The sequence below is a fragment of the Elgaria multicarinata genome, chromosome 7 (assembly GCF_023053635.1).
Source record: "Elgaria multicarinata webbii isolate HBS135686 ecotype San Diego chromosome 7, rElgMul1.1.pri, whole genome shotgun sequence".
Lineage (NCBI taxonomy): Eukaryota > Metazoa > Chordata > Lepidosauria > Squamata > Anguidae > Elgaria > Elgaria multicarinata.
This window is the reverse complement of record NC_086177.1, coordinates 112,660,533-112,685,842: the sequence shown is the minus strand read 5'-3', so window position 1 is coordinate 112,685,842 and position 25,310 is coordinate 112,660,533. Positions and strand designations below refer to the sequence as shown.

Sequence of the window (25,310 nt, the reverse complement as noted above, 5' to 3'; positions counted from 1 at the left end):
TAGAAATAAAGCCCATTGTGTTATACTACGTGAGACTACCCTCCATCCAGCTCAGAACTAATTAGCTGGGGTCTGAAGGGGGGAGAGAGAGAGAGAGAGAGAGAGAGAGAGAGAGAGAGAGAGGTTTCCTATCACCTGGGATGTGCCAAGGATTGAAGCTGGGACCTTCTTTATACACAGCAAGAGCTCTAACCTCCCATTCAGTTTGCGGTGACAGTCTAAAATACTTCATCCACAGCCCTGCACATTGTATTTGTCAGACGTCCACATGTTCTCATGTATAATAATTAAGTTTGTGAGACAATTTGGGTAGGCCACACCCTGAATCCATTGGCCCACTCCCACTTCTAATCTCGTGCTTGCTCTCTGTGTTTGGCAACAAACCCTAAAATTACCGGGATTATAGCAACAAAAAGGAAACACCTCAAGAGGTATATATAATCACCCACAGCCACAGTAGATGCTTCTCTGGTGCAGGCTGCAGAGAACATTGCAATGATGAAGACTTTGTTCATTGCCTTGTTGGTGGCAATTGTGTCCATAGAAAAAGGTAAGGCAAATAAGGTTTTAACTTTGATTAGACAAAGGATGCTAGAGAGAAGGGGGGGGGAGATTTGGAAAATGAAGGGAATAGTTTAAAGTCTAAGCACAGAAGGAGGAGAAGAAATGAAAACTGAAACAAATGATTGCCCTGATTTGGCTTTGTGACATCATCCGATAGCCAAAACTGATTCTGTACTGATTCTGTACAAAGTCTATTCAGAGTGAGGGCGAAGCGCTCTAATTTGGCTTTTCTTGATACCATTCAGAGTGAGGGCGAAGTGCTCTGATTTGGCTTTTCTTGATGCCATCACAATTTCTAACACAATCATAGACTCATAGACTTATAGAATAGTAGAGTTGGAAGGGGCCTAGAAGGCCATCGAGTCCAACACCCTGCTCAAGGCAGGAATCCACCCCAATGCAATCCTTCGGCTTTGGGATGATTTATGATGAGGTATAGGCGGCATATTTCACCACAAATTTCAAGCAAAGGTGACTAAGAATGATAATCTGAAGATTGTAATCCTATGCATATTTACTTAGGAGTAAACTGAACACAGTGGGGTTTACTTGAGAATAAATATTCACTAGGGTGACCATATTTGGGAAACCAAAAAGGAGGACACCTATTGTGTGTGTGGGGAAGCAGCTTTCTGAGTCCTACAGAAAGTACGTTATTCCCCCGCCACCTTAAAGAACCCGATTGGAGTGGAGGAGGGGAAAGGATTTCATTCTGCACCACCACCATCCACTCCAATTGGGGCCTTTTCTATAATGTCCACGAATGACCCACTTTCCCCTTTAAGACCTTAATTGGAGCTTGGGGTGGGGGAATGATGTGCCTCAAGAAAGCATGTCATTCCCTCCTGCCATGCTAATGGCAGCCTTAAAGAGGAAGGTGTGTCATTCCAAGACATTATTGAAAATTATAGAAAATCCCCCCTGACACCATGGAAAGAACAAAAACCAGGACAAATCCGGGGAAATCCTGACAGTTGGTCACCCTATATTCACTAGAGGCCTTCAAGAGGCAGCTGGACAACCATCTGTCAGGGATGCTTTAGGGTGGATTCCTGCATTAAGCAGGGGGTTGGAATCGATGGCCTTGTAGGTCCCTTCCAACTCTGCTATTCTATGATTCTATAAGAACTGGAAATGTCAAAAAAGCAAGGAGGTGGATTTTTCTTGTTGTTGTTGCTGTTGTTGTTGTTGTACATTTTGTGTACTTGTCAACTAGCTAACACATACATATTAGAAGAAAGTAAGGATTGAAATCCAGTTGGATTCTCTGCTATATTTAAGAGATATTAAAGCTCAACACCAAGGTAACAAATTCATTCTTAGATGGCACCAGTACAGGCTGGTAGCTCCGGTGATAGAGGGGCAAAGAATCTGCTTCAGGTTTCAGTCAGAACCAGACAGAACTCTAAAGGACCTCTCCAAGCTGCTTGGTAAATTCTGACTTGAAGCTAGAGCTGTTTCACTGCCCCACTGGAGCCACCAGCCTCCACGTGTAACAACAGCTATAATTGTTCACATTAGATACTGGATACCATACAGCTAGGGTGACCATATGAAAAGGAGGACAGGGCTCCTGTAACTTTAACAGTTGCATAGAACAGGGAATTTCAGCAGGTGTCATTTGTATAGATGGCGAACCTGGTGAAATTCCCTCTTCATCACAACAGTTAAAGGTGCAGGAGCTATACTAGAGTGACCATATTTAAAAGAGGGCAGGGCACGTGTGGCTTTAACTGGTGTGATGAAGAGGAAATTTCACCAGGTTCCCCATATATACAAATGACAGCTGCTGAAATTTCCTTTTCTATGCAACTGTTAAAGATACAGGAGCCCTGTCCTCCTTTTCATAGGGTCACCTTACATACAGCTGACCCCACGCCCCCAACTTGGACCTCCATGCCTCTGCTTGTCTTACTCCCACATGCAACCTCCATGCATTCTGTATTCAATGAGAACAACCCAATGTCCATATATGCCTTGAGCCAGTTTTCACCATGAACTGAACATGGGGGGAGGGGGTGTCTCCAAGGTGCTGTTTTTCCGTTCCTTCCCAGTAAAACCCCGCGGTATCGCTGCTGCAGGGTGGGGGCGGGAAATCCCCATGCCAGGAAGGAGTGTGCGCTTTCCAGCAGCCATTCTGCTTGTTGGGATCATAGAATCAAGTTGTTCTTGATGTCCAGCTGGAATCTGGCTTCCTTTAACTTGAGCCCGTTATTCTGTGTCCTGCACTCTGGGAGGATCAAGAAGAGATCCTGGCCCTCCTCTGTGCGACAACCTTTTAAGTATTTGAAAAGAGATCGCCCCCTGCCCAGCTTCTGGTGACCTATCAATGGTCTCCAACTACTCCGGAACGCCCCCAGCTCGATGCTGAAGCGAGGTCACACGGTGGAAGGGCTGCCGTGACCTCGCTTTGAAGGAAAAAGTCAGGGTAAGCACCAGCTTTTTAAAATTGCAGCGGCAGGGAAAAGCCCCGGGGTGGAGGTGAATTGGCGGTTGTGCAGTATAACCGACGCAGTGCAGCCAAGCAGTCATCGCGGAGCAAATAGTTAGTATGGCCAGCCTCAGATTCACTTAGGGCGGAATCTATGGCCTTAGCTAGACCTATTGTTTATCCTGGGATCGTCCCGGGGTCATCCCTGTTCATGTAAATGACACACAGGATATCCCAGGAGCAGGCAGATACGACCCCAGGATGATCCCAGGATAAACCTTAGGTCTACCTAAGGCCCTCCAGAACCGGAGGCACGGTGGAGGCGGTCTTCACCTCCCTGTTCTCCCACATGGCATTTTTGCTAGACGGAGCGCTGTCTCCGACCTCAGATCTGGGAATGCTTTGTAGGGGCTGTAGGGTTGCTCCCTTAATGTATGGACATGTCCTGGGAGAAGTGCTAACCATAAAGGAATGGACGGACATAGGGCTCTATGGCAAAATTAACAAATTATGTATGAGTGAAAGAAAGATGACACAGAGAACATTCAGTCATTTTATTTATTTGTTGTGTTGACATCCTGCCTTTTGTCCTCCTTAAAGAGCCCAAGGTGGTGTACATAATCCTCTTCCTCTCCAGTTTATCCTCACAACAACCCTGTGAGGTAGGTTGGGCTGAGAGTCTGCGACTAGCCCAAAATCACCCAGCGGACTTCCATGGAAGGCTACATGGGGAGTTGAACCTGGGTCTCCCAAGTCTCAGTTCAACTCTCTAACCACTACACCACACTGGCTCTCACCTACTTCAATAGGACCATTCTGGAATATATGATTTATGGGGTGAAGTTGAATTCACTGCCTTTATCCTCAGAGCTTACAAAAAAAAAAAGGAGTTTTTTAAAAAATGTTTTACTATATTTTTATTTGATTGTGATTTCTATTTTTGGAACTTTTAATTAAGCAGCTGGTTGCCTTCAGAAAGGCAGTATAGAAATACAATACTCAACCAACCAACCAACCAACTAATCACCACATGCTCCAATAGCAGAGACACAAATGAAAAGTGACGGGGGGACGATCTCCATTTACCAGGTGGCTTTATCCCAAATTTAGGGAGATGTCTACTTCAGTTTGTGGAACGGAGCTCTGCTTTGCTCCTGGTTTTAACTTCTAATGCAGCCTGGTGTAGGGTGACCATATGGAAAGGAGGACAGGGGTTCTGTATCTTTAACAGTTGTAATGAAAGGGGAATTTCAGAAGGTGTCATTTGTACACATGCAGCACCTGGTCAAATTATTACCCCTTCATCACAACAGTTAAAGCTGCAGGAGCCCTGCCCTCTTGACCAGAGTGCAGGACTCCTGCAGCTTTAACTATTGTGATGAAGAGGGAATTTCACCAGGTGCTGCATGCCAACAAATGACACTTGCTGAAATTCTCTTTTCTAAACAACTGTTAAAGATACAGGAGACCTGTCCTCCTTTTCATATGGTCACCATAGCCTGGAGTCCTCCAGATGTGTTTGACTGCAACTCCCATCATGCCCAGCTACCATGGCCATTGGCCCTGTGAATAAATTCAAGGCCCAGTTGGCATTACAATGAAATACTGGCTAGGATGCCAATGAATTGACACATTGTCACCTTTCGTTCGAAATGGGCAAAGGAAACATCCTTTTCGCTTTCCAGTCCTGGCCTCTGTGCTAATAGTTGTGTTGTTGCAAACAGGTTTCATCAGTAGGGTGTTGCATTGCCTGCTAACCTGCCAGTGGCCCTGTCCTTTGGCTGCTTGACTAATTATTGCTCTTCCGAAGCTTCCCGTCCAAGAGGGCGTGGCAATTGATGCCTAATGAATGCTTTGAAGATGTGCTTCATTCAATATAAACAACACCCTTATCCAGCTTGGGAAAAAAGAGGCTAAGGGGAGACATGATAGAGGTGTACAAAATTATGCATGGTGTGGAGAATGTGGACAGGGAGACATTTTTCTCGCTCTCTCAAAATACTAGAACCCAGAGTCATCCCATGAATCATAGAATCATAGAATAGCAGAGTTGGAAGGGGCCTACAAGGCCATCGAGTCCAACCCCCTGCTCAATGCAGGAATCCACCCTAAAGCATCCCTGACAGAGGGCTGTCCAGCTGCTTCTTGAAGGCCTCTAGTGTGGGAGAGCCCACAACCTCCCTAGGTCACTGGTTCCATTGTCGCACTGCTCTAACAGTCAGGAAGTTTTTCCTGATGTCCAGCTGGAATCTGGCTTCCTTTAACTTGAGCCCATTATTCTGTGTCCTGCACTCTGGGAGGATCAAGAAGAGATCCTGGCTCTCCTCTGTGTGACAACCTTTTAAGTATTTGAAGAGTGCTGTCATGTCTCCCCTCAATCTTCTCTTCTCCAGGCTAAACATGCCCAGTTCTTTCAGTCTCTCTTCAGAGGGCTTTGTTTCCAGACCCCTGATCATCCTGGTTGCCCTCCTCTGAACACGCTCCAGCTTGTCTGCGTCCTTCTTGAATTGTGGAGCCCAGAACTGGACGCAATACTCTAGATGAGGCCTAACCAGGGCTGAATAGAAAGGAACCAGGACCTCACGTGATTTGGAAGCTATACTTCTATTAATGCATCCCAAAATAGCATTTGCCTTTCTTGCAGCCATATTGCACTGTTGGCTCCTATTCAGCTTGCGATCTACAACAATTCCAAGATCCTTCTCGTTTGTAGTATTGCTGAGCCAAGTATCCCCCATCTTGTAACTGTGCCTTTGGTTTCTATTTCCTAAACGTAGAACTTGGCATTCATCCCTATTAAACTTGGCATTTATCCCTATTAAAGCTGATGGGTGGGAGATTCAGGACAAATAAAAGGAAGTACTTCTTCACACAGCACATAGTTAAATTATGGCACTCACTACCAGAAGATGTAGTGATGGCCACCAATCTGGATGGCTTCAAAAGGGGGGTGGATAAATTCCTGGAGGCAAAGGCTCTCAATGGCTACTAGCCCTGATGGTTGTGTGCTATCTCCAGTATCCGAGGCAGTGAGCCTGTGTGCACCAGTTGCTGGGGAACATGGGTGGGAGGGTGCTGTTGCACCATGTCCTGCTTGTTCATCCCTGGCCGATGGCTGGACTAGATAGACCCTTGGTCTGATCCAGCATGGCACTTCTCATGTTCTTATGTATCTCAGATTTCATAACATCATACACTTCAGAATTCAGTTGCAAGGCTGCTGACAGGAACTAGTTTTGAGGATCATCTCTTCCTGTTTCATCCCATCCCATCCCATCCCTTGAGGTCTTCTGTAGAGTTTGGCAACTTGCAGAAGAGTTACTCGCCGGATGTTTCGGACTGCAACTCCCATAATAAGCTGCAGAGAGCATGCCTACATGCTATTTGCAGGGAGTCTCTTAGCTGATCACAAGGATGTGGAGGTAGCTATACAACACCCTTCGAGATGTTTTGCCTTTGAGATGTTTTGGAGCAGAACTCCCATAATCCCTGAAAATTGGCCATGGAGAGGGCGTGCCAGGTCCTGCGGTGCTCAAGGGTTTGTAGATCAGAGTCAGACTCAGACAAACACAATATAACAAAGGTATAACGATAATTGTCCAGGAAACAGATGCCTGTATAAACATCTCTGATCTGCCTCTCTGCCTTCCTGTTTGTGCAGTGCACTCCCTATGGTGCTACAGATGTGAAAACGAACCTTCCAACTGGAACTGCATGAAATTGGTTAAGTGTGCAGAATCAGACAACTACTGTAGCACAACAGTCACCACGGCAGGAAACGGTATGCACCATCCTTGTATTCTCTTTGAAGCAATGGTTCTTGAATACACTGTGAAACTCCCTAAGGTAGAGCTTAAGGCTAGTTGCCATCTCTGGTTTATCTGCCGGCCCCCAATCCTAGCTGTTGGCTGAATGGCTGTGGGAGGGTCACAGAATGTTGTCAAACATTTTAATTGGTGAGCAAGACGGGTCAGTTTCGGAGTGTGGAATGCCGTGATTGTGAAGAGCAGGTGGGAATCTACACTGATGTTATTCTAACGTTTTGAATGGTTTACTGTGACGCACAGCGTCTCCAACGTTGTAAATGAGTCGTACTTACCGGTTCTATTTCTTAGTTCCAGCGTGGCTACAGATTCATGTGCCTTGTCCTATCGGTAATTTTCCTTTCTCAGAGCTGCTGGGTTTGCTCCACCCACTTCCTGTTCTCCTTCCTTCGCCCCGTTTGCTATCTTATCTGCTACAGCAGATCAATCACACCAGCGTTAAACTGTGCAATCACTGACAATTGCATGCAAAGGACTCAGAAGTTTTCCACCTTAGACTCTGCTTTTATTGTGAAGTACTCCCCTGCATCCAGCCTTAATTGTGCTCCTTTTGCAAAAGGTTCGCCCCAGCCGCTGCTGTGGGCGCAGGATGCAGGATTTAAAACAAATGCTTACATCTGCGTAAGCTTTATAGATAAAGACACCAAAATTGGCACAGTAATTCAGATACCAAATTTGAATCAAATTGGGTCATCGGTTGATTTTTTATGATTTTTTAAAAAACATTTTCCCCCTCTTTGCAAAGGAGCTGAGGAGCGCTCAAAGGATCGCTGTAGCTCCGTGCAGGAAAATTAACAAGGGTCTCTGCTCCCAGTCCAAAACAGGGCTGCTGCAAAAACTTTTCAATTTGGTCACCCATCCAAACCCTGACCAGACCCAGCCCAGCTTAAGCAAAGTGGCTGGATCCTATGCATTCAGGCAATTCCCTGGGACTTGTGTTAAGATGTTTTGGGAGGGGGTTTGTGTAGGGTGACCATATTTGGGAAACCAAAAAAGAGGACACCTAGTGCATGTGTGGGGAAGCAGCTTTCTGAGTCCTGCAGAAAGTACGTTATTCCCCCGCCACCTTAAAGAACCCGATTGGAGTGGAGGAGGGGAAAGGATTTCATTCTGCACCACCACCATCCACTCCAATTGGGGCCTTTTCTATAATGTCCATGAATGACCCACTTTCCCCTTCAAGACCTCAATTGGAGCTCGGGGTGGGGGAATGACGTGCCTCAAGAAAACATGTCACTCCCTCCTGCCATGCTAATGGCAGCCTTAAAGGGGAAGGTGTGCCATTCCAGGACATTATTGAAAATTATAGAAAATCCCCCCTGACACCATGGAAAGAACAAAAACCAGGACAAATCCGGGGAAATCCTGACAGTTGGTCACCCTAGGTTTGTGTGTGCTTATGACTATTGCCCTGCACTGCTGGCTAGGAATAAGGCAGGCAGTGGGCGGAGCAAACCCAGCAACTCTGCTACTCTCAGAGAAGAGTGAGAACAACGGAAAGGATTTAACCATGTGCCCTGCAGTAACGTTGCAGCTAAACGTAAATCACGTTAGTGTGCCCCATGAGACAGAGAACAGATACAGAGAACCACGTTAGAAAGGGACACTAGCAACGTTACAAGACTAGTGTAGATCCGGCCCTGGTCACACTGGGGGAGGGAAAATCTCATGCAAAGAGGTGGATAATGCATAGAAAATTTCACGTCAAAATAAAGGCGGGGGAAAAACCACTATGCAAATCCAATGAAAAAGAAGAAATAGTCTCTAGTGTTTGGAAAATAGAAAAAGGTTTTTATTTTTTGTTACATATATCTTCAATCTTTTAAAATTGTATTGTTGTAAAAGGACTTAATGTATAAAAAGCTCGACGTTTCGGATCTCCCGGTCCTGCTTCAGGAGCTTCTGAAACAGAATAACATCCATGAACCACAAGTCCAAATACAGTAAGCTAAAACGGCTAAATGCAGCAGTTTTTAACATCTACAGCAGAGAAAGAACGAAAAAAAACTGCTGCATTTAGGTGTTTTAGCTTACTGTATTTGGACTTGTGGTTCACAAATGTTATTCTGCTTCAGAAGCTCCTGAAGAAGGATCGGGAGATCCGAAACGTCGAGCTTTTTACACAATAAGTCCTTTTACAACAATACAATTTTTGAATATTGAAGATTTATGTAACAAAAAATAAAACCCTTTTTCTATTTTCCAACACTAGAGACTATCTCTTCTTTTTCATTGGACTAGAAAATTTCACACCAAGCCCAGTGATGAGAAGGTGTGAATTTTCTTGGTGGAAAATGGTGCAGAGAAGTGTTCAGATAGGGCAGGATTTCACATTTCTGTTCAGAACAACTCGCCAAATCTTTGGCTTTAGCCCCCTGATATTGTATAAAATTGTTTTATTCCATTTCCCCCCATCAGGTAAGAACAGTGTCTACAAGATCAGCAAGAAATGTGCTCCAACCTGTACTGAGAACTTAGTGGACACAGGCGAAAATTCCATTTCTACGGATTGTTGCGAACACAGCATGTGCAATTTTAGTGGGGCCACCAGTGTGAAAACCAGCGGTGTGGTGATGGCTGTGGGGATTCTGGCCAGTTTCTTCTATATCTTCCGATCTGGATTGTGAAGCTCAGATTTCCCATTTAGATGACTTGCAGACCTTCCCCACCCCCCACCCCCAGGCCAGTCCCATGAAGCATCACAGACTTGCCTTGCTGCTGACACCAATCTTTGCCTTGAAAACTAAAATGGCGGGACGGTGTTTGGCTTGATCCACCTCTGTGGCAAGTTTATCCGTGCTTTGCTTCTTGTGACTTCTGGGCACGGAGCTACGCTTTGGCTCCTGCACACTTGCTCCAAAAACTGTCCACTTCTCTCAAGTGCCCAGTAAATACTGCACTGGGAAATGGGTGATCAACTGGCAGGGATTTTTGTTCCTTGCTGCCTGCAGCCTGCTGTCTGTAGGTACCTTCACCTACCCCACAAACAAGTCCACCCAGTCAGTGGACAAGCAGTTGCCCCTAGGCCTCCAGCTGCCCAGTACTGGGCCTGAAAGTGTCAGTCTTGCTGAGCGCATGGTACATCTACACCACTGATTTAAGCTGGTTCAGTGATAATTCCTGCTACTGTTAGACATTCCTCAGGATTGTGCTTCTATGTGTGGGTTTGGGGTGTGCAGATCTAGCGCTCTCCAATCACTGGACATCTCCAGTAGAGAGTCAGAGGCCCAACCAAATTACAACTCACAGGATTTCACATGTAGGACTGAGCTTAGAACAAGTTGTGGCTGGACCAGGCCAGGCTGCATCAGCTGGCTGTGTACAGGATTAAAGTCTGGGCTGTGTAGGGGTGGAATCTATGCAGTGTCTCTAGTAGGGAGAAGATGAAGCAGCGTTGACATTTCACCTGGTCAGGACTGTGGAAGCTATCTGGGACGGGGAGGTGGGTGTTTTTGGAGCGAGGGGCTGGAAAGTGGGTGGGCGTGGGGGAAGGAAACAGCTAGAAACTCCAATCCAGCCTTCCCCAACCTGGTGGGGGATGATGGGGGCTTTAGTCCAACACTCCTGGATCGTGCCCATTTGGGGAAGGCTGTTCTAGTAGGCCTAGATTTGGGAGGAAAGACCTTCCTGGTCCCATTTGAGATCCCGTAATATTTTGAAGCACAATCAATTTCTTCCAGCAACTTTTTCTACAGTTATCATATTTCAGTCTCTGACATCCTGTAATTGTACCAACTTTCTTTTAAGCCTGTGAGTTGTATATTCCTATACTCCTTGTGTATAACATTGGAAGCTTTAATTCTGCTGTTCTGTTCCTGTGATTTGTAGTGTTGGACTGTCTGTTAATAAAGTTTTGCCATTTAATTTCTACAGCTTTGGTCTTGACTGATACTCCAGTTCAGTTCACCCACGACCGTGCCATAAATCAAGGAATAGTTAGGGTGACCATATGAAAAGGAGGACAGGGCTCCTGTATCTTTAACAGTTGCATAGAAAAGGGAATTTCAGCAGGTGTCATTTGTATATATGGAGAACCTGGTGAAATTCCCTCTTCATCACGGCAGTTAAAGGTGCAGGTGCCCTGCCCTCTTTTAAATCTGGTCACTCTAGTATAGCTCCTGCAGCTTTAACTGTTGTTAAAGCTCTACTGCTGAATCATAGAATCATAGAATAGCAGAGTTGGAAGGGGCCTACAAGGCCATCGAGTCCAACCCCCTGCTCATTTGTATATATGAGGAACCTGGTGAAATTTCCTCTTCATCACAACTGTTAACGCTGCAGGTGCCCTGCCCTCTTTTAAATCTGGTCACTCTAGTATAGCTCCTGCAGCTTTAACTGTTGTTAAAGCTCTACTGCTGAATCATAGAATCATAGAATAGCAGAGTTGGAAGGCGCCTACAAGGCCATCGAGTCCAACCCCCTGCTCATTTGTATATATGAGGAACCTGGTGAAATTTCCTCTTCATCACAACTGTTAACGCTGCAGGTGCCCTGCCCTCTTTTAAATCTGGTCACTCTAGTATAGCTCCTGCAGCTTTAACTGTTGTTAAAGCTCTACTGCTGAATCATAGAATCATAGAATAGCAGAGTTGGAATGGGCCTACAAGGCCATCGAGTCCAACCCCCTGCTCATTTGTATATATGGAGAACCTGGTGAAATTTCCTCTTCATCACACCAGTTAAAGCTGCAGGTGCCCTGCCCTCTTTTAAATCTGGTCACTCTAGTATAGCTCCTGCAGCTTTAACTGTTGTGATGAAGAGGAAATTTCACCAGGTTCTCCATATATACAAATGACACCGGCTGAAATTCCCTTTTCTATGCAACTGTTAAAGATACAGGAGCCCGGTCCTCCTTTTCATAGGGTCACCCTAGAATAGTTCATTCACATCCTAATTGCACCCACACTTAGAGGGATTTCTTTTGATGACCAGGCAGGCTCCTGATGTAATCTGCATCGTGAACTAAATTTAGAGTAATGCCTTTAGACAGGGGAGAACAAGGATCATACCTCTTGGGCCAGTCACAATTTTATTTATTTATTTGTAACATGTACATACCGCTGAACATAATAGAATCTCTCAACAGTTCACAACATTAAACTATGACGTGGTATCGGAGCCAACGGAAAAGTCACAGTAAAAGAACACCACCAAGAAGTGCAATTTTGAAGATAAAACCTTGATGTGGTTGCGAGTTGGTGGCTTCATCATTTAAAAAATGCAGCACCACTGCACAGCCACGGCAGTGTTTGTAGAGCATATAGACCCCCCTCCCTTAGCTTATTTGGAGAGGCACCGAAGAAAGCTCACATTTCATGAGTTGTTTTTCTTTCCTTAAGGATGGTTATCTCCTTTGTCGCAGAATTGAGCTCTGAGCTCTACAGGAGAAGTGTTTCCAGGGCTGGTGCCAGACTATTTTGCGCCCTAGGCAGGTGAGCTGCTTTCACCCACACCCACCCCAGCATACCTGGGTGAGGGGTGCCATCTTGCCCGCCCAGCCAAAGCGAAGCCAGGACACTGGGGTGGGGGTGGGTGAGTGCCCAGCTGAAGTGAAGCCAGGACGCTGGGGTGGGGGGGGGCAGCGGGCGGGCGGCTTCGGAACGGCGCACCCAGCCAGAAGCCGCTCTGGGAGAGCGACTTCCGGGCGTGCTGTTCTGAAGCCGCCTGCCCACCCCAGCATCCTGGCTTCGCTTTGGCTGGGCACCCACCCAGCCAAAGTGAAGCCAGGACGCTGGAGTGGGCGGGCGGGCGTGGCTTTGCTTCAGCTGGGTGGGCACCCAGCCGAAGCAAAGCCAGGACGCTGGGGCGTGCGGGTGGCTTCAGAACAGCACGCCCGGAAGCCGCCCTCTCAAAGCTGCTGTGGGAGAGCAGCTTCTGGGTGCAGTGTTTGGTGCCACCCTTACCTTGGCGCTCTAGGCGGCCGCCTAAGTGGCCTCTTTGGTAGCACTGGCCCTGAGTGTTTCCATTCCTGTTTTTCTGCTACATTACCTCTAGGTGGTATTGTAGTATAGTGGAATAGCACAAATACATGTGGAAAATGCATTTTTTTTTCCTTTCACAAATAATGTCAGATTTCCTCTGCTTCAAAAAAGTTTGCGGAAAGTGCTGTTTACAAGCAGAAGCAAAACTGGAGGGTCACGCATCATTTAAAGAACCTGCCAGGTGACCCCCTTGGCTCCGCCTCTGGTGATCCCCTTGGTTCTGTCTCCAGTGAGTCCCTTTTTGCCCCACCAGTAAGCACTGCATTGGATACTGCCTCATATCAGCACACTTTGGGATGCGATTGGAGGCAGTGAATGCCTCTGCAGCAACAAAGAGTGAGAAAGAGGGTGGGGAAGGATGGAGAAGGGGGGATTTCACAAGAGAGTTAGAGAGTGAGGCTTCTTTTAGCATTTCTAGATGAGGCTTTTTGTGTGTGCAGGTGCTTTAGATGATGTATTATTGCAGGGTCTTGCCACGAACACTTATTACGCCACAACACAGGCTCTGAACAACAGACCCGGCTGCAGCTACTCCCTGCTCAAGCCAAGCACCACCGCTTGATACACCTGAGGCAAGGGATAAAAACCCCACCTTCCTCCAAACTATGTGGAGAAAGGGGTTTAAAATGGAGATGGATTTTAATATATATAATAATGCGCTGTGAGTTATATCTGCTGAGGTGAATGATTGTCAGAGTGAGTGCTTTTTGTGAACCGCCCAGAGAGCTCCGGCTATTGGGCGGTATAGAAATGTAATAAATAAATAAATAAATAAATAAATAAATAAATAAGTAAACTTTAGATGATAAATGCCAAACAGACACGGTGGATTTTTGTGGTAGTTTTAAAACAAACAATCATAATTCATTTTTAAAAGTTCACAAGCTTTGTTTCAACTAACAACATTTAAAAACCTTTTTGAAACCTTTCATACAATCCTGTCACTCATTCACATACGCACTTTCCTTTTTCTCACACAATCAATCTTGAACTTTCTTTATTATCAGTATTGATTGATATACGTCCACTGCGTGCACACCGCACTCCAAAGACACCACTCTCTACACTGACCCTCAAATTTCCCAGAACTTAAGTACCATAAACACAGAGAGCACCACAGACTCTAAGAGTACCCCAAAAGTCCCCCTCAATCCCCTCAGTCATTCCCTTATATATCCCTCCTCCCCCTCCCAAGACATTCTAACTCCGCCCACTCAGGCCAACATTCTAAAAACTACAGACTTACAAACCGCAGACATACATTTGGAATTGACTTGTGGGGTGTAATGCCACAGGCCTCTCCAGTGCTTTCCAAGCGTTTTGTTTGTGAAGTGGCTGATGGGAGAAAAAAAACCTTGCATTTTAGGAAATGGTGCAATGAAATGCTAGTGTGGTTGTGCAGTTCCACTATACCACAGCGCCACCTAGGGATTATGCAGCAGAACATACAAAAAGTCAGAGAAGGTGCTGCTTATATGCTCAAAATGATTAAAACTCAAACAATGTCTGCGCTGCCTTAACAAAACTAATCTGTGTGCTGATTTGGGGGAAAACGCAGAATCTTTCCATCCTCCTAGGGAAAGTGGAAGGCAAAAGGAAGAGGGGCCGACCAAGGGCAAGATGGATGGATGGTATTCTGGAGGTGACGGACTCGACCTTGGGGGAGCTAGGGGTGGCGACGGCCGACAGAAAGCTCTGGCGTGGGCTGGTCCATGAAGTCACGAAGAGTCGGAAGCGACTGAACGAATAAACAACAAAAAAATAATAATCAGACTGCAGAGAATTTATCTGGTGACTTCTGGGCTGACATTTCAGAGCCTTAATGTTAATTGAAAATAGCTTCCAAGGTCATCCTCATTTTACTGGCGGGGGGTGGGTGGGCAGGTGCTGGAAGGTGCTGGTATTGAATCGCGAACACCAGTCTGCTTCCAGAGCTGTTAGGATGACAGGTGTCTGTTGTATTTTTCCGAGCAGGAACAAAGTCTCTTTTCCATGCTGGCTGGGGAATGCCTAGAATTTAATGACTTTTTTTCCTATCTAAACAAGCATAGGATTACACCCTCAGGCTCAAAACCTGAGCACACAGAGTAAACTACACTCAACACATTGGTGCATATTTCTGAACAGACATGTAGAGAGTTTGATGCTAGTAACACAGCTCCTGTCAATATTTTATGCTTTCACTTTCTCCCTTTAAAACCGTACTTGGCTGCCAAGTACTGGTGAGGTACTGGTTCCTCTCTAGTCGGCCCTGGTTAGGCCTCATCTAGAGTATTGCGTCCAGTTCTGGGCTCCACAATTCAAGAAGGATGCAGACAAGCTGGAGCGTGTTCAGAGGAGGGCAACCAGGATGATCAGGGGTCTGGAAACAAAGCCCTATGGAGAGAGACTGAAAGAACTGGGCATCAGAAAAAACTTCCTGACTGTTAGAGCAGTACAACAATGGAATCAGTTACCTAGGGAGGTTGTGGGCTCTCCCACACTAGAGGCTTTCAAGAGGCAGCTGGACAACCACCTGTCAGGGATGCTTTAGGGTGGATTCCTGCATTGAGCAGGGGGTTAGACTCGATGGCCTTGTAGGCCTCTTCCAACTCTGCTATTCTGTGATTCTATGATTCTATGTTTAGCCTGGAGAAGAGAAGATTGAGGGGAGACATGATAGCACTCTTCAATTACTTGAAAGGTTGTCACACAGAGGAGGGCCGGGATCTCTTCTCAGTCCTCCCAGAGTGCAGGACGCAGAATAACGTTCTCAAGTTAAAGGAAGCCAGATTCCAGCTGGACATCAGGAAAAACTTCCTGACTGTTAGAGCAGTACGACAATGGAATCAAGTTGCCTGGTGAGGTTCTGGGCTCTCCCACACTAGAGGCCTTCAAGAGGCAGCTGGACAACCATCTGTCAGGGATGTTTTAGGGTGGATTCCTGCCTTGAGCAGGGGGTTGGACTCGATGGCCTTGTAGGCCCCTTCCAACTCTGCTATTCTGTGATTCTATGATTCTATGCCCTCTATGGCTTTGAACTATTTCCTGGACTTTTGACTGATTTTTTCACTTGTTTCTATTGCTTTTAATTATCTTTCAAAGCCCCGTAGCTTTCAAAAATAATAAAAACGGTGCCATTTATGTTTATTTAGCCAGTGTGGAGTAGTGGCTGAAGTGTCAGACTGGGAATTGGCAGATCCGGGTTCTAGTTCCCCACTCGGCCATGGAAACCCACTGGGTGACTTTGGGACAGTCACAAACTCTCAGCCCAACCCACCTCACAGGGTTGTTGTTGTGAGGATAAAAATGGAGAGGAGGAGGATTAGGTACGCCGCCTTGGGTTCCTTGGAGGAAGACAGGTGGAATCTAAATGCAAAAATAATTAACAAAATAAATAAATAATTATCATGTTTATTTTATAATGTCATATTGGTATTTTTGATCTCTTCTCGATCCTCCCAGAGTGCAGGACAGGGAATAACGGGCTCAAGTTAAAGGAAGCCATATTCCAGCTGGACATCAGGAAAAACTTCCTGACTGTTAGAGCAGTACGACAATGGAACCAGTTACCTAGGGAGGTTGTGGGCTCTCCCACACTAGAGGCATTAAAGAGGCAGCTGGATAAGCATCTGTCAGGGATGCTTTAGGGTGGATTCCTGCATTGAGCAGGGGGTTGGACTCGTTGGCATTTTAGGCCCCTTCCAACTCTGCTATTCTATGATTCTATGATTCTGTGATAAGGGGATAAAATATCTCCCAATTTGTGTACTAAATCCAAATGCTAGCAAGGGCTCAGGCTGCAGAAATGAAATGGAAAGGCTTTATTATAAACGCTTTATTCCCACTGCAACTCCCAGCATCAAGGCAGCAGACGAAAGCTTCAACTATATACGATGATGTGCAGCATGGAAGAGGATGTTGGGTCGGATACGAGATCGCAAACATCCTGAGAGCCGGCGGCTCTAAAGGCAGACGTCTGTGCATGTCTCTAGACAGGACGACATCCTCCTACATCTCCCAGCCTGGCTGGCTGGGGAGTGCTGGGACTTTTTCTCTGTCAAAATACACGTTGGATGGCACCCCAAGAAGCCCGAAGGTGCCTCTAGTCCTACTTGTTTCCCAGAAGCTGACCCCTAGAATTGCAGTAGTCGAAAGTGCAGCATGTGGTAGAGTGGAAGGTTCGTCCCGTGTTCAGGCTGGACGCAGTGCAATTGGTAGAACATCCCTTGGAGAACTTGTAAGCGCTGTTCTCACCTTCAGGGGGAAAAATATATTATATTCAGTCGTCGAGGCTGAGCACCAAAGGTTTGCTTTTCAGGACCAAAAGATGGAATCAAGACAAGGCTGAAGTACGTGCTCTGTTCGATGTGTAGCTCCTCCGAAATGGGTTTCTTTTTTCTACAAGCCAAGGTCTGGATTGAGGCCACCCAGGGTGTGTGTGGGAGTGGGGAAACTTCCCACCCAGACACTGCTCCCCCCCAAAAAAAAATTCATCCCCCCGACACCACAGGGCTAGACAAAGAAAAAACACTTTATTGGTTAGAATAGAGGTGATTCCTCCACCCCTTAAATCCATAGGCACACTTGTGTGGGGTGTATTTAGGGGGGAAATGGCTGGATAGGGAAGTTTATACCCTTTCTCTACCCTCAGGCAGTGGGCCCAATCTGGACTGGGCCCCACACACTGTGAGATTAAAGTAAAACAAAAGTATTAGGATCAGCTGCACACTATGCATTTAGGGTGCAATTCTATGAAAGAAAGAAAAAGTCTTTCTGGAGCCCTACAACTCCTAGTATGGCTGAATGGGGAAATCTGGGAGATGTAAGAACATAAGAACAGCCCTGATGCTGGATCAGACCAAGGGTCCATCTAGTCCAGCACTCTGTTCACACAGTGGCCAACCAGCCATCGGCCAGGGATGAACAAGCAACAGAACCCTCCCACCCATGTTCCCCAGCAACCGGTGCACACAGACTTATTGCCTTGACTACTGGAGATAGCACACAACCATCAGGGCTAGTAGCCAGTGATAGCCTTTGCCTCCAGGAACTTATCCAACCCACTTTAAAAGCCATCCAGATTGGTGGCCATCACCACATCCTCTGGTAGTGAGTTCCATAACTTAGCTATGCGCTGTGTGAAGAAGTCCTTCCTTTTATTTGTCCTGGATCTCCCACCCATCAGTTTCATGGGATGACCCTGGGTTCTAGTATTTTGAGAGAGGACTTTCCCCATCACAGAACTACCTCTTTAATGTAGTGTTTAATTTAGCGCTCACTTCCTCTCATCACTTGGCTCTGTGATATTTATATATCTATTTATAATGGTGGAATGCTAAATCTACTCACTGCCTATAACTACATGGACACTGCAGTGTCCATGTAATATCAACCAACTTCTTTCTGTCCATAGCAGCTATGTGGTATATTATTCCTCTTTTCCCAAGACCTTTCGTGAAGTTTTCTCCCTCTCCTCTTTGCTGCCAAGTCTCTGCCAGTACTAGGAACTCACATCTGCCTGGAAACACCATCCTTGCTCTGTTCCTACTCAAAGGCACTGGCATCGGCGCCTTCTTCATCTGTGGCATGGCTGGGCCACTGGGTCCAAGCCTTCATGGTCCATGGCACAAATGCATCCTTGTTCCTATCTTCCCATCCCAACCTCTCCTGTCCTTCAACCTTTTGTGAAATCTTCCCTCTGACAGCCTGACCTCCTGCTCACAGTAATGGAGTTCTTCATTCCACAATTGACCCTTTCTGCTCATCAGTTAGACTGTCTGGTGACATTCTCTGACCTCACAGCAACTCAGCCAATCGTTGGGGATGCGGACTGGCAGATCAGTCATAAATGGCAGCCAGCTTGTGGTACTTGAGAACCGTTGCTCCGGAGAGAATCTAAGGATGGTCCCTGCCAATTCTCCTGCTGGCAACTGTGGTAGCTTTTTGCTGAGGTTGGGGGACGGCAGACAAGCCATGGGCAACAGATATCTTTAAGCTGCCTTAGAGGGTTTCGCCCAAGAACTGTTGATTCAAGAAGGTTATAAGGATGTGGTGCATACCTTTTCTTGTAGTGATATCGTTTGAGAAACAGTACATGTTTGACTCTGCGCACTGAACCGCGTTCGTGCAGGTCCATTCAGAAGGTACATTTTCACAGCTGTAGCACCAGAGGGAGTGCACTGCACAAAAAGAAAAGCAGAGAGATAGAACATTGAGCTGGGGGTTGGACTCGATGGCCTTATCGATGGCCCTTCCAACTCTACTATTCTATGATTCTATGATTCTATGAACAAGGTTGCTTGTTTGGGCATCTGCTTCCTGGATCATTATTGTTAAGCATTGAAATGAGAATGTCATTATCTTGTTGTTCTGAGGAGTAACTTATAGATAACCTTTGCCTTGTCAGTCATGCAACCTAAGCGAAGAGACCACGTACACAGTTGGGGTCAAGGGATAAGTATGTTATCTGGAGAGTTCCTGCTTGCTTAGTCAACAGACAATACACAATGGGTTTCTGCTAAGGGCAGTGGCTGCAATGCTATGAGCTTCTTGTGGAAATATACCCAAGCATGACACTGTATGACCAAATATGTAACTTGTTTGCCACACAGTATTAAAGTCCTGGATGGGAAGCATTCAGAACTGCTGTTCCTAAATTTGAAGCAGGCAGTCTTTTCGCTGCGGAAATAAAGCCAAGGCTTTGATCTTACCCCATGCCTATTTGTTATTTGGTTCCGGCGGCTAGACATGATCCGAGAGAGAGAGCTCAATTTGAGGGCTCTTACCACAGTGTTTGTTATGTTGTGACTCTGATCTACAAAACCCTGAGCACCCCAGGACCTAGCATACCCTGACCATGCCCCATGGTCAGGGTTTATGGGAGTTGCAGTGCAAAACATTTGGAAGGCAACCCGGTAGCAGAACGTTGCCTGGGATGCATGCCAACCTCCTCATCTACTCTTACGTATCTGGTGTTTGTACAGGCATCTCTACTGCCTTTCGTATGAGATCAGGTAAGTGTGCCCCTGTAAGTATCCTGTGAGCAAGTGAAAAACAGAACAAGGACAAATGCAGAGGTATACATGAAGGAGAAGGCTACCAAAGGCTACTACTACTCGATCCTCCCAGAGTGCAGGACACGGAATAATGGGCTCAAGTTAAAGGAAGCCAGATTCCAGCTGGACATCAGGAAAAACTTCCTGACTGTTAGAGCAGTACGACAATGGAATCAGTTACCTAGGGAGGTTGTGGGCTCTCCCACACTAGAGGCCTTCAAGAGGCAGCTGGACAACCATCTGTCAGGGATGCTTTAGGGTGGATTCCTGCATTGAGCAGGGGGTTGGACTCGATGGCCTTGTAGGCCCCTTCCAACTCTGCTGTTCTATGATTCTATGGTTATGTCCTACCTCCAGTATCAGAGGCAGCTTGCCTTTGTCCACCAATTGCTGGCCCACATGTTTGGGAGTGCTGTTGCATTCAAATCCACCTTGGCTTTCCCAAGGGCAGCTGGGTGGCCACTGTGTTATGAAGGACTCCCAAATTCTGCTGCTCTTGGAAGACACAGTCGCGTATCTCAAAGGGGATTAAAGTGTGTGTTTTTTTGCTCTTGGAGAAGTGCAGAAAAACAGGTTCCATTGGATATGGAGGCTTTGCACAGCCCAAATGTCTTGCATAAAACTTTCTGGGTAGCCATTGAGATCTGATGGCCTTAATTCCCCTGTGAACACTTTCAAATTTCAGTTCATGCCTCAGGACAACAAGCAGAGATGCCCCCACCATGAAATATTTTATGCTGAATTCTAAATCTTCTTTTTAAAGCCAAATAGAAGGGAAAATAAAGAATCCAGTGCCTTTTACAGCTGAAAACCCAATGTTGTGCAAGCAGCTATGCCGACATGACTTTTTGCCACCTTTGTTTAAACCAATCAGCAAAGATCCGCCCACCCCGGCTGTCTTGCTCACCTGGATCTGTGAGAGCCAGACACATGCACCCATCAACTCCCACCTTTTCCTCACATCTGGAAAGAAAGAAGAGCCCACTGCCCTCTTCCTTCCTTTCGGTGTTTGCCACCTAGAAATCCATTTGCCAACATTCGTGAGCAATCTTAGGAGAAAGACTTTTGTTTGTTTGTTTCATTTTGATTATTAAATCCCGAGAGAAGAGGGATAAAAACAGCAGCCCAAATTCATGAGTTACACAGGCGCAATAAGGGAGAGAAGGAAGAGGGCTCCTTCCACCCTTCTGCTCAGAAGACCACCCGCGCTTTCATAGAATCATAGAATAGCAGAGTTGGAAGGGGCCTACAAGGCCATCGAGTCCAACCCCCTGCTCAATGCAGGAATCCACCCTAAAGCATCCCTGACAGATGGTTGTCCAGCTGCCTCTTGAAGGACTCTAGTGTGGGACAGACCACAACCTCACCAGGCAACTGATTCCATTGTCGTACTGCTCTAACAGTCAGGAAGTTTTTCCTGATGTCCAGCTGGAATCTGGCTTCCTTTAACTTGAGCCCGTTATTCCGTGTCCTGCACTCTGGGAGGATCGAGAAGAGATCCTGGCCCTCCTCTGTGTGACAACCTTTCAAGTCTTTGAAGAGTGCTCTCATGTCTCCCCTCCATCTTCTCTTCTCCGGGCTAAACATGCCCAGTTCTTTCAGTCTCTCTTCATAGGGCTTTGTTTCCAGACCCTTGATCATCCTGGTTGCCCTCCTCTGAACACGCTCCAGCTTGTCTGCGTCCTTCTTGAATTGTGGAGCCCAGAACTGGATGCCATACTCTAGATGACGCCTAACCAGGGCCGAATAGAGAGGAACCAGGACCTCACGTGATTTGGAAGCTATACTTCTATTAATGCAGCCCAAAATCACATTTGCCTTTCTTGCCTTTCCCTCCCCTCTCTCTCCCCTACTTTCCCAGAGAAGGAACTCAGAGAGCTCCCCCATCACTTCACAAGTCAGCAGAGGAAAATCCCTGCATGGTCTTCTATTTCCTTCTTTCTTTTCATCCCTTTCCCCCTAATATTCCAACTCTTTGAATATTTCTTATGCATCACTGTCAACGAGCTCTATCACACCAGCGTTATGCTGTGCAATCACTGCAAATTGCATGCAAAGGACTCAGAAGTTTTCCACATGATAATCTGCTTTGATTGTTAAGTACTCCCATGAATCCTGCCTTAATTGTGCAATAAAGCCAAAAGATTTGCCCTATTTAGCCCCTACTTTTTGAGCGTATCTTCCGAGCCGCCGCTGGGGTGCAGGAGCAGGATTTTAAAGAAATGCTTACATCTGCGTAAGCTTTAAAGATAAAGACACCAAAATTGACACAGTAATAGATATTAGGGAGAGCTTTAGACATACCAAATTTGAATTGAATTGGATCATCCGTTGATTTTTTAATGATTTTTAATGTTTTTTTTTAAACGTTCCACCCCCCCCCCCTAAACTCACCTCCTGTTATGCAAAGGATCGCTGTCACCCGGTAGCAAAAACAACAACCGCAAAAGCTTAGCTCTACGGGGATAATCCGAGGGAAGCAGGTATATGGGATGAAGCTTAAATTAAGAACTTTAGGCTCCGTCAAATAAATGATGGGGCACAACTGCGCAGCTATGACAGGGTATTTAGAGCACATAGTTAGGGTGACCCTATGAAAAGGAGGACAGGGCTCCTGTATCTTTAACAGTTGTATTGAAAAGGGAATTTCAGCAGGTGTCATTTGTATATATGAAGAACCTGGTGAAATTCCCTTTTCATCACAACAGTTAAAGCTGCAGGAGCTATACTAGACAGACCAGATTTGAAAGAGGGCAGGGCACCTGCAGCTTTAACTGTGGTGATGAAGAGGGAATTTCCCCAGGTTCCCCATATATACAAATGACACCTGCTGAAATTCCCTTTTCTATGCAAATGTTAAAGATACAGGAGCCCGGTCCTCCTTTTCATGTGGTCACCCTAACATAGATAAGGTGCTCTCCCGCCTTATGGTTTGCCACCATTAAAGGCTTCATCCCACGTACTTGTTTCCCTCAAATTATCCCCTACAGTGTAAAACTGTAGTAGTAGTTGTTGTTAGCTAAATCACACCCCTGGTGGCAGCGCTCCTAAGATCCTTTTCATACCACGAAAAGGGTTTAAGGGGGGAAATGTAAAAAATCATAAAAAATCAACGGATGACCCAATCCAATTCAAATTTGGTATGCTTAAAGCTCTCCTTAATATCTATTACTGTGTCAATTTTGATGTTTTTATCTTTAAAACTAACGCAGATGTAAGCATTTGTTTAATTTGTACTTTAAATGTATCAAATCCTCCTCTATCGCCCCCAGTGGTCGCTCGGAAAACAACAAATGATTCGCTCCTAAACAGGTAGCTAAATAGGTCGGGTCTTTTGGCTTCAAAGCAGAATTAAAGCAGGATGCATGGAAGTATTTCACAGTCAAAGCAGATTATAAGCTGGAAAATTATAAACTGGAAAAACTTCCTGACTGTTAGAGCAGTAACCAAAGAGTGTGCTCTCTTCCTGGTGCAGAACTAGAGAGAGACACCCACTCAGCTGAATGTACCCAGAATAAAGGCGTGTTGTACCTGACCAAGGACTCTGTGCATTCTTAGGAGAGTTTGGCTGTCTCCTAGGGAGAAGAACCTGGCAATTTTGGCTAACACCACCACCCAGGAGAAACGTAGCCATAGGCGTGCGCAGCACATTTCATTAGGTGGTTCGGCCAGGGATTTTTTTTTTTTTAGGTAAACATTGATTGAATATACAGTAATAAAAGTCTTTTTTTTCATTCATCAAACAAACAAAATAAACAAAAACTGAAGTAAACTGTATTTTTTAAAGTAACAAATAATCCATACTGCACTGTTGTAATTATTTGATTGGGACTGAAGTAGAGGAGCACTAATTTTACTGTACTTATTGTCTTTAAATATGGTTAAATATCCCAGAGTTACCTTGCTATTCTGTTTCTACAGTTCTTTTTCTCCTGTCTTTTTTTCATCCTCTCTTTGTTTTCAGGCTGCATCCTATGCACAATTACCTCAGAGAAAGTTTGATTGATCTCAGTGGGGCTTACTTCTGAGTAGACATACTTAGGATGGTGCTACAGCTCTGTTTTAAAATGACACAAGATACACACGTACCATGTTTACCAAAAGAACGTCTTTAAAAAAATTGGGTTGAACACCATAAAAAAAGCAAGGGCAGATAGGAATTGTTTTAGCAAGTGTTCTGAAAAAGGTGCTACTGAATGAACCCTCCTTAGCCAGGAGGTCCTGGGGGGCATTGCAGTGGGGCAGTGATGAGGAGAGGAGGCACATAAACAGACAGCTTCTCTCTCTCTCTCTCTTTTTCTCCCAAACATTACAGTACCTGCAGGGCTGATGACGAGAGGAGGGCAGCAGCTCCGAAGGGGGGAGGCCCCAATTCGCAGCTCCGGGCAACCTTACTCCTTCCAGAAACAGTCCCCTCCTCGGCTCCACCACGTGCTGCTTCCTGGCCCCAGCGTGGCTGCTGCTCCCACCTTGTCCAGCAACTGTCGCGAGAGGCCAGGCAGAGCAGCTGGGAGCAGGGAGTGGCTGAGTGAGTGAGTGAAAGAGCGAGCTGGGGGGGAGGGCAGTGGCTGCACCGGTGAAAAAAAGCCTTCCAGAGGAGGAGCAGGGTGGAGAGCAGCTGAATTTGTCCCTCTTTCCTACAGCTAGCACCGGCCCTGCTACTGCAACATGGCAGTGGTGGCGGATTAGGGTGTTCAACTGAACCCTTTGAACCTGTTGTCCGCACGCCAATGAATGTAGCCAGTCCCCTCCCTCTGTCTGCATCTGGCTTACCTTTCCCCACGCAAAGGATTGCCACCAGCAACCCGATCAATGAAGTCCTCATTGTTGTGATGTTCTCTGGAGCCTGCACTGGACAGGCTGCTATAACTGCAGAGGATTATATATACCTCTGAAGGTGTTTTTGTTTCGGGCTATGAGCCCAATAATTTCCTGGTATGAGAGTGGGAAAACAGAGAGAACAAAGGAAAGGGTGTGGGTTTCCTGGATCCTCAAGACAGCTTTTACTGAAGGTCCTGGCAGAGGTCAACTGGTTAATTTGAATGCATGCATTAATATTTTCCTGTAAGGCAGGGTTTTTTGGATTTCCCGATCCTTGCAGCACTCTCGCAAACTGACACAGGACACCTAAATCAGGAAGACTTCTTTATTCCCAGAAATCCCACGGCAATTTTTATTAATGATTTGGATGAGGAGGTGCAGGGAACGCTGATCAAATTTGCAGATGACACAAAATTGGGTGGGATAGCTAATACCCTGGAAGGCAGAAACAAACTTCAAAGTGATCTGGATAGGCTGGAGTGCTGGGCTGGAAACAACAGAATGAAATTTAAGAGGGATAAATGACAAGTTCTACATTTAGGAAATAGTTAAAGGAAGCCAGATTCCAGCTGGACATCAGGAAAAACTTCCTGACTGTTAGAGCAGTGCGACAATGGAATCAGGTCATAAGGTCGCCGTTAGCGTGCTGGTG

The 25,310-nt window shown here is 46.0% G+C and overlaps 2 protein-coding genes across 2 annotated transcripts; one reads left to right on the top strand and one right to left on the bottom strand.

The window, feature by feature from the left end:
• Nucleotides 1–427: 427 nt before the first annotated feature.
• Nucleotides 428–9,498, top strand: LOC134401886 (lymphocyte antigen 6E-like). Its single transcript, XM_063131215.1, has 3 exons — nucleotides 428–550; nucleotides 6,657–6,776; nucleotides 9,238–9,498. Exons 1-3 carry the CDS (start codon nucleotides 496–498, stop codon nucleotides 9,444–9,446), a joined length of 384 nt encoding a protein of 127 aa, XP_062987285.1. The 5' UTR covers nucleotides 428–495; the 3' UTR covers nucleotides 9,447–9,498.
• A 7,386-nt stretch (nucleotides 9,499–16,884) lies between these two features.
• LOC134401192 (lymphocyte antigen 6E-like) lies at nucleotides 16,885–24,684 on the bottom strand. Its single transcript, XM_063129934.1, has 3 exons — nucleotides 24,611–24,684; nucleotides 18,842–18,961; nucleotides 16,885–17,036 (listed from the first exon to the last, which is right to left on the bottom strand). The coding sequence occupies exons 1-3, from the start codon at nucleotides 24,660–24,662 to the stop codon at nucleotides 16,891–16,893; spliced, it is 318 nt and encodes a 105-aa protein (XP_062986004.1). The 5' UTR covers nucleotides 24,663–24,684; the 3' UTR covers nucleotides 16,885–16,890.
• Nucleotides 24,685–25,310: the final 626 nt, after the last annotated feature.

What these genes read in the sequence shown, in the direction of transcription:
- LOC134401886 (XM_063131215.1), top strand. Translation starts at nt 496, where the DNA reads ATGATGAAGACTTTGTTCATTGCCTTGTTGGTGGCAATTGTGTCCATA. An exon ending in AATTGTGTCCATAGAAAAAG is followed by an intron (nt 551 to 6,656) that starts GTAAGGCAAATA and finishes CTGTTTGTGCAG; the next exon opens with TGCACTCCCTATGGTGCTAC. An exon ending in AGTCACCACGGCAGGAAACG is followed by an intron (nt 6,777 to 9,237) that starts GTATGCACCATC and finishes TCCCCCCATCAG; the next exon opens with GTAAGAACAGTGTCTACAAG.
- LOC134401192 (XM_063129934.1), bottom strand. Translation starts at nt 24,662, where the DNA reads ATGAGGACTTCATTGATCGGGTTGCTGGTGGCAATCCTTTGCGTGGGG. An exon ending in AATCCTTTGCGTGGGGAAAG is followed by an intron (nt 18,962 to 24,610) that starts GTAAGCCAGATG and finishes CTTTTTGTGCAG; the next exon opens with TGCACTCCCTCTGGTGCTAC. An exon ending in CGATATCACTACAAGAAAAG is followed by an intron (nt 17,037 to 18,841) that starts GTATGCACCACA and finishes TTCCCCCTGAAG; the next exon opens with GTGAGAACAGCGCTTACAAG.